This window comes from Danio rerio, chromosome 5 (genome assembly GCF_049306965.1).
Source record: "Danio rerio strain Tuebingen ecotype United States chromosome 5, GRCz12tu, whole genome shotgun sequence".
Classification (NCBI taxonomy): Eukaryota; Metazoa; Chordata; class Actinopteri; order Cypriniformes; family Danionidae; genus Danio; species Danio rerio.
In genome coordinates, this window is record NC_133180.1 from 4,043,360 (window position 1) to 4,057,975 (window position 14,616).

Below are 14,616 nucleotides of genomic sequence, written 5' to 3' on the forward strand. Positions count from 1 at the left end.
CTTATTATATGTAAATTAAGTCATACCCATGTCATTATACAACTTTGTGTCCCTGTGAACAACATAAACCTATACACAGACACTTATATACATGGTTTACAGGGACACTCTATAGGTGTTATGTATTTAATACAGTAAAAACACTTATTATATGTAAAAGTAAGTCATACCTATGTCATTATACAACTTTGTGTCTTTCTAAACTACATAAAACTGTACACAGACACTTGTATACATGATTTACAAGGACACTGCATAGGCGGATGTATTTTATACAGTAAAACACTTATTATATGTAAAAATAAGTCATACCTATGTCATTATACAACTTTGTTACCCTGTAAACAACATAAAAGCACACAGGCATTTGTATACATGGTTTACAAGGACACTTCATAGGCGTGATGTATTTCATACAGTAAAAACACTTATTATATGTAAAAATAAGTCATACCCCGGTCATTATACAACTTTGTGTACCTATAAACTACTTAAAACTGTACACAGACACTTGTATACATGGTTTACAAGGACACTCCATAGGCGTAATGTATTTTATACAGTAAAAACACTTATTATATGTAAAAGTAAGTCATACCTATGTCATTATACAACTTTGTGTCTTTCTAAACTACATAAAACTGTACACAGGCATTTGTATACATGGTTTACAGGGACACTCCATAGAAGTAAATTATTTTATACAGTAACAACACTTAATATATGTACAAATAAGTCATACCCATGTCATTATACAACTTTTTGTCCCTGTTAACTACCTAAAACTGAACACAGACACTTGTATATATGGTTTACAGGGACACTTCATAGGCGTAATGTATTTTATACAGTAAAACACTTATTATATGTAAAAATAAGTCATATCCATGTCATTATACAACTTTGTGTCCCTGTAAACAACATAAACCTGTACACAGACACCTTTATACATGGTTTACAGGGACACTCTATAGGCGTAATGTATTTTATACAGTAAAAACACTTATTATATGTAAAAGTAAGTCATACCTATGTCATTATACAACTTTGTGTCTTTCTAAACTACATAAAACTGTACACAGACACTTGTATACATGGTTTACAAGGACACTGCATAGGCGTGATGTATTTTATACAGTAAAAATACTTATTTATATGTGAAATAAGTCATACCCATGTCATTATACAACTTTGTGTCCCTGTAAACTACATAAAACTGAACACAGACACTTGTATACATGGTTTACAGGGACACTCCATAGACGTAATGTATTTTATACAGTTAAAACACTTATTATATGTACAAATAGGTCATACCCACATCATTATACAACTTTGTGTCCCTGTAAACTACATAAACCTGTACACAGACACTTGTATATATGGTTTACAGGGACACTTCATAGGCATAATGTATTTTATACAGTAAAAACACTTATTATATGTAAATTAAGTCATACCCATGTCATTATACAACTTTGTGTCCCTGTGAACAACATAAACCTATACACAGACACTTATATACATGGTTTACAGGGACACTCTATAGGTGTTATGTATTTAATACAGTAAAAACACTTATTATATGTAAAAGTAAGTCATACCTATGTCATTATACAACTTTGTGTCTTTCTAAACTACATAAAACTGTACACAGACACTTGTATACATGATTTACAAGGACACTGCATAGGCGGATGTATTTTATACAGTAAAACACTTATTATATGTAAAAATAAGTCATACCTATGTCATTATACAACTTTGTTACCCTGTAAACAACATAAAAGCACACAGGCATTTGTATACATGGTTTACAAGGACACTTCATAGGCGTGATGTATTTCATACAGTAAAAACACTTATTATATGTAAAAATAAGTCATACCCCGGTCATTATACAACTTTGTGTACCTATAAACTACTTAAAACTGTACACAGACACTTGTATACATGGTTTACAAGGACACTCCATAGGCGTAATGTATTTTATACAGTAAAAACACTTATTATATGTAAAAGTAAGTCATACCTATGTCATTATACAACTTTGTGTCTTTCTAAACTACATAAAACTGTACACAGGCATTTGTATACATGGTTTACAGGGACACTCCATAGAAGTAAATTATTTTATACAGTAACAACACTTAATATATGTACAAATAAGTCATACCCATGTCATTATACAACTTTTTGTCCCTGTTAACTACCTAAAACTGAACACAGACACTTGTATATATGGTTTACAGGGACACTTCATAGGCGTAATGTATTTTATACAGTAAAACACTTATTATATGTAAAAATAAGTCATACCTATGTCATTATGCAACTTTTTTACCCTGTAAAGTACATGAAAGCACACAGGCATTTGTATACATGATTTACAAGGACACTTCATAGGTGTAATGTATTTTACACAGTTAAAACACTTATTATATGTACAAATAAGTCATACCAACGTTATTATACAACTTTTTGTCCCTGTAAACTACATAAAACTGTACACAGACACTTGTATACATGGCTTAAAGGGACACTTCATAGGCGTAATGTATTTTATACAGTAAAAACACTTATTATATGTAAATTAAGTCATACCCATGTCATTTTACAACTTTGTGTCCCTGTGAACAACATAAACCTGTGAACAGACACCTTTATACATGGTTTACAGGGACACTCTATAGGCGTAATGTATTTTATACAGTAAAAACACTTATTATATGTAAAAGTAAGTCATACCTATGTCATTATACAACTTTGTGTCTTTCTAAACTACATAAAACTGTACACAGACATTTGTATACATGGTTTACAAGGACACTGCATAGGCGTAATGTATTTTATACAGTAAAAATACTTATTTATATGTACAAATAAGTCATATCTAGGTCATTATACAACTTTGTGTCTCTGTAAACTACCTAAAACTGTACACAGACATTTGTATACATGGTTTAAAGGGACACTCCATAGAAGTAAATTATTTTATACAGTAAAAACACTTAATATATGTACAAATAAGTCATACCTATGTCATTATACAACTTTGTGTCCCTGTTAACTACCTAAAACTGTACACAGACACTTGTATATATGGTTTACAGGGGCACTTCATAGGCGTAATGTATTTTATACAGTAAAACACTTATTATATGTACAAATAAGACATACCCACGTCATTATACAACTTTGTGTCCCTGTAAACTACATAAAACTGTACACAGGCATTTGTATACATGGTTTAAGGGGGCACTTCATAGACTTAATGTATTTTATACAGTTAAAACACTTTTAAATGTACAAATAAGTCATACCCATGTCATACAACTTTTTGTCCCTGTAAACTACATAAAACTACACAGACATTTGTATACATGGTTTACAAGGACACTTCATATGGGTAATGTATTTTACACAGTTAAAACACTTATTATATGTAAAAATAAGTCATACCCATGTCATTATACAACTTTGTGTCTCAGTAAACTACCTAAAACTGTACACAGACACTTGTATACATGGTTTACAAGGGATACTCTATAGACGTAATGTATTTTATACAGTAAAAACACTTATTATATGTAAAAGTAAGTCATACCTATGTCATTATACAACTTTTTGTACCTTTAAACTACATGAAATTACACAGTCACTTGTATACATGGTTTACAAGGACACTTCATAGGCGTAATGTATTTTATACAGTAAAAACACTTATTATATGTAAAAATAAGTCATACCCACGTCATTATACAACTTTGTGTCCCTGTTAACCACATACCTTTGTATCACACACACACAATCTTCACCTTTCACTACTCATCCAATGTTCTCAAACACATTCAGTACAAAATAACATCAGTTTCATATTGATTTGGCCCGTCTCATTCCTATCATTCACCATCACAATTAAAAATACAAAACTGATTCAAGATCAGCATCAGCAAGTTTCTAAGCCTCCACCGTAGGACAGTTGGCCGTGTCTCCATGAAAAATAAAGCGTGCCGTCAGAGCACATCATCATCAGCTCCGAGCCGCAGGGAAACGCAGCCTCAGCTCAGGCCACGTGCATCATAACACATACATAAATGCATGCATGTGTCTAATAGATGACCATTCAAGAGGAGAGCCAAACACTCAGATAAACACGAACCATTGAAAAGTATTAGCCCCCAGAGCGACCAAGTTACACCAGTGCAGAAACTATTTTTACTGCTAGTACACTACTGGTAGATTTTAGACAAAACTTTATTCATCTGCTAACAAGCATTGTGGGCAACACGGTGGAGGTCGCCTTACAGCAAGAAGGTTGCTGGTTTGAGTTCCCGCTGGGCCAGTTGGCGTTTCAGTGTGGAGTTTGCATGTTCTCCATGTGTTGGCGTGGGTTTCCTCAGGGTGCTCCGGTTTCAACCACAGTCCAAACACATGCGCTATAGGTGAATTAGATGGACTAAATTGGCCGTAGTGTATGAGTGTGTGTGAATGTGAGAGTGTATGGGTATTTCACAGTACTGGGTTACGGCTGGAAGGGCATCAGCTGTATAAAACATATGCTGGAAAAGTTGGCAGTAGCAATGTTGGCGATGTTGACCAATTTGGCATCATACGATGTCTAATCTGAAACATCGCGATGGACAATGGCATTGTCGTCGTTGGCGGGGGGGGTGGTGGTTGTTAAATATCAATTAATCCATAACGAATGAATTAATTGTAGCCTACCTTTTTCACCACCTGACCCACATGGTCTTTACTCATAACTAGAGCTGCACAATTAATCGTTAAAAGATCGCAATCTTGATTCGACCCCCTAGACGATCTTAATCCAGCATTTCTACGATTCTGTCAATCATGTTTTCAAGTTCAGGAGAGAAGAAAAGGCGGCTGCACGAGTCTTTTCATTGTTTCACACACATTGCTCAGTGACATTGACACCTCCAAATGATGTTGAATGAGTCACACAGTGTTTTTATATGGTATAATTCACCTAAAAATGTCATTTTTTGTCTAAACATGATGTTTTCGCGATCGGGAAATCAAACGTGACGTGTGCTGCTGACCATGAGCTGTTATCACAGAGAGGGCCAAGCTCTACTTAATGACAGACGCACGCGTCTACTTTAGTGAACAGAACCTGCATATGTTGCAAGTAACAGGTAATGCAGTTGCAAATAATATTCAGTTTGTGGCACAGAGTGATTGTTTGGGAGCCACGCGTGAAGTATGAACAGCACGTAGCAGTGAAAATGAAACCGAAAGTGTGCACTTCATTTAAATGATCATATCGCATTTTAGAGTTATGATTACGGCAAGCATTTGATATGTGTTTTCTTTTATAGCGAACCCACAGCTGTGCATGAAAATAAATGTTTACAATGTCAGTATAACTACTCTTGTCACGATATGGGGGTGGATGGAGAGGAGGCGAGGACCCAAATGCTGGAAATGAAGGTTTTATTAAGAAATAAAACAAAAACAAAACTCAAATCTCCCCATGTGGGGAAAAACACAACATTATCATACACTTAACTAGACAAGATCTGGAACTTGGCAAGACACACTAGGTTAGACCAGAAATCAGCAGACCTCATAGAACAGGGAAGGGAAAATCAACAACAGACCAGCACAGAACAGAGAACACTAGGAGAATAAATAGGAAAGACAAACCAATAAACAGACAGGCGGACAGGTGAAAATGATAATTACAAACAAGATAACAAGGTGGGTGGGACAAGACAATAGACGGGGGAGCGCATGACAGAGACGAGACAAGCCATGCACTCACATACACAGGACAAGAACATGCAGCCAATGAGAGAACTCATTAACCGCATGTTCATGACAACACAAACACAACACTGAAGCACACGACAAAAGCACGTGACCCCAATGTAAACACAGAGCCACGTGCTTTGACAACAGACGCAAGACACGAGCACACGATGAATGAAAGCACTCACCGTGCGCTCACACACGCAGCGTGCATGCTTCATCCCAGCGCCGACCAAAACCGAAACCAACAAGACTGAGACGCTGGGAATGAAACACCACGCTGCAGACAGACGAAAACACAAACACGAGTACAAGAGCGCACGCGTCTGAGGGACACCTGAGAGTACACCCATGACGGCGCGCGCGCACACAGAGACAGGACCAGACATGGGTAGTGTCCGAGCTCTGCCACCAAAACAAGAATTCACAAGACCAGAGTGGCAGAACCCTGACAACTCTAGTCTATATATTGTTGAATATAATCTGATAATGGCAAATGTCTGATTTTACCAGTGAATAAATTTGTCTAATATGACAGATTGCAAGCATATATCTCAAACATAATAATTCAACATCAGAATTATTATAAGTAGAATAGAATTATTTATAGAAACCAGTAGACCTACACATAATATTATCGATGTTGTGCCATATGTTTGTTTTTACCATACCTTTATTTTACATCTACAGTATCGTGAGAAAATCGTGATCTTTATTTTAAGCAAAAAAATCGCAATTCTCATTAAATCCAAAATCCTGCAGCTCTACTCATAACCATAAATAAAGTTACACACGATTTACCACCTGTCAATCAATATTTTCCCGCGGGACTCTGGCATGAATAGGCAGAGTGATCTGTGTAGTTCTAATGGCTCTTCCCACAGCTGGTGGAGGAGACGAGAGTTCGGTTGGAATTCACTGTAATTTGTATTGTAATTGATGATAACTTCCTTATTTTATTATTATTATGGGGAAATAATAACAAGTAAAGATGCTCGACCGTTTTGGTTGCATATGCGTTGAACATTTTTTTTATGCGACCTTAAAATATATTTGGAAGCATTTGTGCTAGCGCATACATTTTCTCGGCAAAATCCTCACCGCATGCACGGATTTAAGAGACATTTATGCAGAATGCATCTTTGCACCTAAAAACTCCAAACAGGAACAGATTAAAACAGTTGTTATGTGAATTTGCTGAAGTAAAAAAGCCAGCAATGCATGCCCCGCCTTTGTGCTTTTCTTATTGGCCCACTGCTCTATAACTGAACGTGAATAAATTGGTTAATATCAGCTGTCAATCACTCAGTCAATGCCTTCTGCCTTCAGATGACAGGAGCTACAACCGCGAAAATGTGATGCGCTGAAGATGAGAGAATGAAAAAAACACTGACAGATTTACCTACAGTTACTAATAATGGCACATCTTATTAGTGATCATGTGCTGAAAGTTGATCCACCATTTACACTTTTCCAAGAGTGGATAAAAGACTTCCAGTGGCTTCAAGTCCGCTATGAACATGACTAAAGCCATTCACTTTAGAGTCTGTGGGACAAGGTTTGCAGGTAACAGCGTTTACAACTGAATCTACACATTTTAAGCGTGACAGGTACTGTATAATTCTTAATTTAATCTCCACGATGCTTTCAGCCGTGCAAGCGTCAGCTATATGTAAAATTTAACACAGCTCATAAAAAGATCAAGATTGCTATCAAGATGACATACCAATAATAAGTTATATATCAATATAAATGTGGGGCAGGGCGATGGATCGTGATGCCGGCTCAGCATCGTGAAGTTCATCAGAAATTAGCGATGGAAGATGCCCAACCCTAGTTGGCGGTTCATTATGCTGTGGTGACCCCTGATGAATAAAGGGACTAAACCGAAATGAACGAATTTCAAACAGTGTGTATTACCTCCAAAACTCAGACCAACAACAGTTCATATACGGCTCAAAATAAGCTTAATTCATCAAACCACTAACAGCAATTCTTATTAAGAAAACACACATTTTAACCTTAACAGACTGACCTATAATACACTAATGCTGATTTCACACCAGACGCAGAGCACGCGTCAAGCACGAGTGATTTACATGTTAAGTCAATGCAAACGTGCGAATAGACATCCTGCAGCGCGATATGCGCGAATGGCGCAGCACGAATGACGGAAATGGGCGAATGGCGCGGCGCGAATGACGCGAAATGTGCAAATGGCGTGACACGAATGACGCGAAATGTACGAATGGCGTGGTGCAAATGGTGCGATGCGCGAAAATTAGCCATTTTGCGTGTTGGACACGCTTTAGCACGTTTCGTGCAAATCGCTCGAATTTGAACATCTGAACTTCAGCAGACATTCGTGCCGCATTAACCAATCAGAAGCTTGCTCTTGTGGGGGCGTGATTATGACGTATCGCCTGTTGTAGGTGTCCCGGGGGAAATCCTCCAGCCGACACCGACAAAAATCAAAACTTGGCTGGGCTCAGTTAGAAGCACCGCTGAAAGTCTCCGTCACCAAGGTTCAGTTTCTGGAGGAGTTTATGAGCTCACAGAGCTGGATGCACCTCTGAAAGAATCTAGTTGACTCAGACACGACCCTAAATGTATCGACGCTGTTTTTCAGCCGTCATAAAGCCCATGAACATTGTTTTTTTCTTCATAAAATCCATGTTAGCTATTTAGCAATGAAGCTGGAGTCACCGGTCTGACAATAGCCCATCACGCGAATCCGCGTCTGTTCTGAAGTGAATTTGACGCGCGAATGAAGCGAGTAAACTCAAATGTTTACGCGGCTATTTACACGCAAATATCGCGATTTATCCGCGCGTTCCACGTCTGGTGTGAACGCAGCATGACAGCAAGCTGTTACAGAAATAAATACTTAAATTTTTGAAAGTTATATGAATTTTAATGTACATCAGAATGTAAGTTGACATTCACTTTTTCACTGTCTTGAATGTGCTGACTTTGTGATAAAAATGAAAAAATACATTAGTTGTAAACGTATTCACCTTATTCTTTGCGTACGAGCCGGCGCAGCCATTTGAATCTTTTTGGCTTGAGCCTTCTGTCTCATTCACTTCCATTCATTTTTAGACGTTAAAAACAGCTCATTTTGCTGCTTGATGTTGCAAACTGACATTTTCCTATTATATTATTTTGCTTTGTCTGTATAGTCATGCAAACACTTGTTTGCAGGGCAAGTAGTTTCACCATTTTCTGCCGTTTATTATTCCTGGTCATTTCTCCCATAGACAACTAAATCGGAAGTTCTAAAACAAGCGCAAAAACGAGCGCACATCCGCATTGAAGAATAAGATCAATAGATCTAAGGGAAAACCACTGTTTTTTGCTGCTTGTAGAGAATGAATGACAAAAGTGTTTGAGAATTTAGAAAAATGTGTTTATGCATGCGTTAATGTGCATGTATTAAAGACGAATTGTAATGCATATTCAGTCATAATAATAAACAAAAGAGAACCAAAATATGTTAACTAAGTCCTGTAAGTTTAAGTTATCCATTTGTTGTGTTTTCTTTCTTCCAGCACCTATGGATTTTGTGGTAATGGGAAGAGACTTTGCAGGGATAACAGACAAGCCTTCAATAACTACAACTACAACTGCAACAACCACAACTACAACACCAGCGGATGGTAAGAACACAAGATTGTTTTCACAAATACTGCAATGGAAAATCACGTGTATGTTCACCAGATTCTGTAGTCATTTCCAACCCAAGCTCATTCCGAAAACGTAGCCCCACGAACGTTTCTGGAGGCCGCGATTTACGTAGCCGGAGGAACGTATGGCTGCATTTTATTTTTTTAACCGAACGATACGGGGTGGTGTGATGCTGCTCCTCTTCGCGCTCGCCGGCTGATGGCTCACTTTCGTGTGGAGGGCTTTCAAGCCACAACCAGTTTGTCCGGTTAGCTCGCCGTGTACGTTGCCGGGGCGGAGATCAGAAAGGGAGCTGACCGCGAGGACGCCGACGACAGAGTTCGAGTCCGGGGAAGAGCGGTTCCAGAAATCAGGTAAGACAAAACAGGGTGAGAATGTGGTGAAATCTGAAAACGCGGTCAAAATCAGACAAAAGCTTTTCTTCATCTGGACGGCTTTTGTAAATCATGGCTTGGGTTTAGGGAAGCGAGCGGGCAGGCGGGCGGATGGGTCAATCTGTAAAACCGATTGGGTTTAGGGAAGGAGGAGGAGGAGGGTGGGCTGGCCGATTGGCCAGTCGCCCAGTCAATCATTCAGTCATTCAGTCAGTCGGACAGACGGTCACTCGACAGTGGCCTCCGGTGGCTTTACGCGAGAACAGCGCGGGCGCACACGGCGCTCACAAGAGGCGTTCGAGAAGCGAAAAAGTGCACCCAACGACCCCTCGCGGATTCGCAAAAACAAAAACTGCACAAATACGTAACTCCCAGGATGTATTTCGCGGTCTCCAAAAACACTCGTGAGAGGCGTTCGAGATGCGAAAAAGCGCGCACAACGGCCTCTTGCGGATTCGCAAAAACAAAAACTGCACAAATACGTAACTACCAGGATGTATTTCGCTGTCTCCAAAAACACTCGTGAGAGGCGTTCGAGATGCGAAAAAGCGCGCACAACGGCCTTTCGCGGATTCGCAAAAACAAAAAATGCACCAATACGTAACTCCCAGGATGTATTTCGCGGTCTCCAAAAACATTTGTGAGAGGTGTTCGAGTTGCGAAAAAGCGCGCCCAACGGCCTCTTGCGGATTCGCAAAAACAAAAGCTGCACAAATACGTACCTCCCAAGATGTATTTCGCGGTCTCCAAAAACATTTGTGAGAGACGTTCGAGATGCGAAAAAGCGCGCACAATGGCCTCTCGCGGATTCACAAAAACTGCACAAATACGTAACTCCCAGGATGTATTTCACGGTCTCCAAAAACATTCGTGAGAGGCGTTCGAGATGCAAAAAAGCGCGCACAACGGCCTCTCGCGGATTCGCAAAAACAAAAACTGCACAAATATGTAACTCCCAGGATGTATTTCACGGTCTCCAAAAACATTCGTGAGAGGCGTTCGAGATGCAAAAAAGCGCGCACAACGGCCTCTCGCGGATTCGCAAAAACTAAAACAAAAACTGCACAAATACGTAACTCCCAGGATGTATTTTGCGGTCTCCAAAAACATTCACGAGGCTACATTTCCAGAATGAGCCTGGGTTGGCCATTTCTCAATACGGGGAAGGTTTCTAAGAGTTATATTTAAGACTTTTAAAGATCTTTATAAAACCACACTGAATTAGCAAAAATTATAAATGAATACCATCCTTTAGTGTCCCTCAAAGGGACATATTTTGCAAAAATCTCTTTTACAAGGGGAACTTCTCCATTCCTCTAAAACACCCTCAAACTTCAGAGGGTTAAAGCTAACAGACTGACACTAACATTTAAATTTGTTCCTTTAATAAAGACCCTTCTCTATCTCTCTCTCTCTCTGTGTGTGTGTGTGTGTGTGTGTGTGTGTGTGTGTGTGTGTGTGTGTTAAAGCCTCCATCAGGCTGATTGGCGGTGTGCATCGCTGTGAGGGTCGTGTGGAGATTTACCTGAGAGGAGAATGGGGAACGGTGTGCGATGACGCCTGGGATCTTACGGATGGTACGGTGGTGTGCAGACAGATGGGCTGCGGCGGGCCAAGAGTGGCTCAGGGCTCAGCGTTTTTCGGTCCCGGTCGTGGCACCATCCACATGGACAATCTGAAATGCACGGGCGCAGAAGCCACTCTCATCCACTGCTCACACATAGCATGGAACGTCCACAACTGTGACCACTCAGAGGACGCCAGTGTCACATGTGCACTCTAATGACACAGGCCACGCCCACCTGGCTGATCCAATGGAAACACTAGAGTGGAAAAGGACTTGTATAAGTTGTACATAACACCTCACGCCAACCTTGATGGATAGATTAATAAAATGTTATGGGTATTTGGGTTGGAAACAAGAAGATGAAAAATAAGTTATGCCAATATTGTTATACAGGGTGGGTGAAAAGTAACCAGGGTTCAAATGGGACCTATTATGCAGAAATCTCTTTAAACACAGTTGTGTGTCAGCAGTGTGCGAATATAACCAGCCTCTAATGATACAATTTTTAAATTGTATTATTTTTAATAATATTTAATTATAATAATTATAATATTTAATTGTATTATTTATAATCAGACTTGATCAAAACAGTCTGCAGAAACACTTTGATTGACATTCTCACTTTGTACGTGTCATCAGAGGGGCAAAGCCCCGCCCACTAGTGACAAGGGCTGTGCAATTAATCAGAACATTGCCATTAGCTAATCTTGAGGCTGCGATATGAAATATGTATTATATAATTTCCCAGAGCAAATGCATGAGTGCCATCTGTATGTGATAGACTTGTTAGTCAACTGAGGGAGCACACTTTCATTCTGCCCAATCAGAATTGCACAACCGACCTATGCAGAACGCTCACAATAAAGCAAACAAACAGGAAAGCGTGAACAAGTGGGATGATGGCGTCTGCCGCTTCAGAAGCGTTAATAGGACAAATTACAGTTTTTTCCAATTGTTTACACACATTTTCTCTAAGCAGGTCTCAGAACTCTACACACAAATCACAAAACACACACACAACAAATACAATTTAAAAAGTTGCCTGTAGAACTTGAATAAAAAAAAACACATAAAGAAATTAGTACCAAGCTTGTTTGTTTGTGTTTTGTGTATCAACATGCGAAATATGCAATCCAGGGTGGCACAATGGCTCAGTGGTAATTACTGTCGCCTCACTGCAGGAAGGTCGCTGGTTCGAGTCCCAGCTGGGTCAGCTGGCGTTTCTGTGTGGAGTTTGCATGTTCTCCCCATGTTGGAATGGGGTGCTCCGCTCTCCCCCATAGTCCAAACACATGCGCTATAGGTGAATTTGTTGAATTAAATTGAGTGTGGTAGTGAATGAGATTATATGGGTGTTTCCCAGTACTGGATTGTGACTGGAAGGGCATCCGCTGCATAAAACATATGCTGGTATAGTTAGCGGTTCATTCCACTGTGGCGACCCCTGATTAATAAAGGTACCAAGCCAAAAAAAATGAATGAATGCCAATTTAGTTCATCAATTCCCCTATAGCATGTGTTTGGACTGTGGGGGAAACCAGAGCACCAGGGGGAAACACGAGGAGAACATGCAAACTCCTCACAGAAATGCAAGCTGGCCAAGCCGTGACTCAAACCAGTGACCTTCTTGCTGTAAAGCAATAATGCTAACCACTGAGCCACCGTGCCACCAAATCTTTGTTAGTTTTAGTAAATTTTAGTTTTATTTTATTTAGAGTCTGGTTACTGTTCACCCACCCTGCATACATAATAAACCTTATGAACAACAATTCTAATTATGCACTTTATAAAGTATATGAATGTGTACACATAAGTGAGTAAATATGCTGAACATATTTTAAGCTATTGATGATACAGTGGAAACCAAAGTTTTAGATTCTCCTCGCTTTAGGTTGTTGTTTTAAATGTAGTCTGGAAGCAGTGAGTTTATTATGCCATAAAAAAAACTGATGTACTGTACTGCTACTACTCGCTCTTTTTCTAAATACAAAAAGGTTTGATAATGAAAGTGGTTCTGTTTCATTAATTAAATGCATTTGTATTGTAGTCAGAAAAAAAGTGCTCAGGTCAATTTTGATTGGGATAATATTGATTTTAATGCAAAATGTCATTTTTTTGTTGTCTATTTTCCTTCTTTTTGAATTAATGGGATAAAGGAGATTTTGCATGTGAATTGAAGAAAGTAAACAATGCCAATGGCTTTATTAACCTCTTAACAAAGGTAAATATTTATAAGAAATGTGGGCCTAAAGGGATTAGCCCCACTGTTTATTTTTTCCCCAATTTCTGTTTAACGGAGCAGATTTTTTTCAACACATTTCTGAACATACCAGTTTTAATAACTCATCTCTAATAGCTGATTTATTTTATCTATGTCATGATGACAGTAAGTATTAGACTAGATATTCTTCAAGACACTTCTATACAGGTTAAAGTGACATTTAAAAGCTTAACTAGGTTAATTAGGTTAACTAGGCAGGTTAGGGTAATTAGGCAAGTTATTGTATAATGGTGGTTTGTTCTGTAGACTATCGGAAAAAAATAGCTTATAGAGGCTAATAATTTTGACCTTAAAATGGGTTTTAAAAAATTAAAAACTGCTTTTATTCTAGCCGAAATAAAACAAATAAGACTTTCTCCAGAAGAAAAAATATTATCAGACATACTGTGAAAATTTCCTTGCTCTGTTAAACATCATTTGGGAAATATTAAAACAAATTAACAAAATTTCAAAGGAGGGTTAATACTTCTGACTTCAACTGCATATATAGAGTGCTCAGCATATATAAGTGCACCCCTTACAAAGCTTTCTTTTAAATTTATATTTGTAGTAGGAAGCTCTCCAATATTATATTTGTGCATATGCTTTAGATTAGTTAGTTAGATTAGTCAGTACTGAAGTCAAATCTGGTGCTCATCTAACAAAATAACTTACGATAACGGTCCAAAAACTAGTACACCAAATTTATGTTATAGAAAAATATTAAATACAAATTTTAAAAAGGGAAAAAAAATCAAGAAAAGCAAAAATATTGATACATTTAGTTGAAATGTTGCAGTTTGTAATTTATTTTTGCAATATTTTGCTTGAATTTAATTGTATTGTCTCTTAATTTCTAAATTATTTGGTGACTAAAATGTTACTTTAATTAATATATCTGTTTAATAAATCTGTTTTGTTTAAATGCACCAAAATACATTACCCATTCA

At 38.3% G+C, this 14,616-nt stretch overlaps 1 protein-coding gene and 1 long non-coding RNA gene across 4 annotated transcripts in view; one reads left to right on the top strand and one right to left on the bottom strand.

The window, feature by feature from the left end:
* Window positions 1–11,755, top strand: part of LOC100331436 (scavenger receptor cysteine-rich domain-containing group B protein) — a 65,547-nt gene extending 53,792 nt beyond the window's left edge. The window contains exons 11-12 of the mRNA XM_021476375.3: window positions 9,330–9,437; window positions 11,309–11,755. Of these exons, the coding sequence (XP_021332050.1) occupies window positions 9,330–9,437; window positions 11,309–11,622 (422 nt within the window). The 3' untranslated portion in view covers window positions 11,623–11,755. The remainder of the gene's footprint in view (window positions 1–9,329; window positions 9,438–11,308) is intronic.
* Window positions 1–14,616, bottom strand: part of LOC137495545 (uncharacterized) — a 30,225-nt gene that overhangs the window by 14,196 nt on the left and 1,413 nt on the right. For all 3 annotated transcript variants that reach the window (XR_012406635.1, XR_012406636.1, XR_011015412.2), the window contains exon 2: window positions 11,365–11,662. This is a non-coding gene — a long non-coding RNA (uncharacterized lncRNA). The remainder of the gene's footprint in view (window positions 1–11,364; window positions 11,663–14,616) is intronic.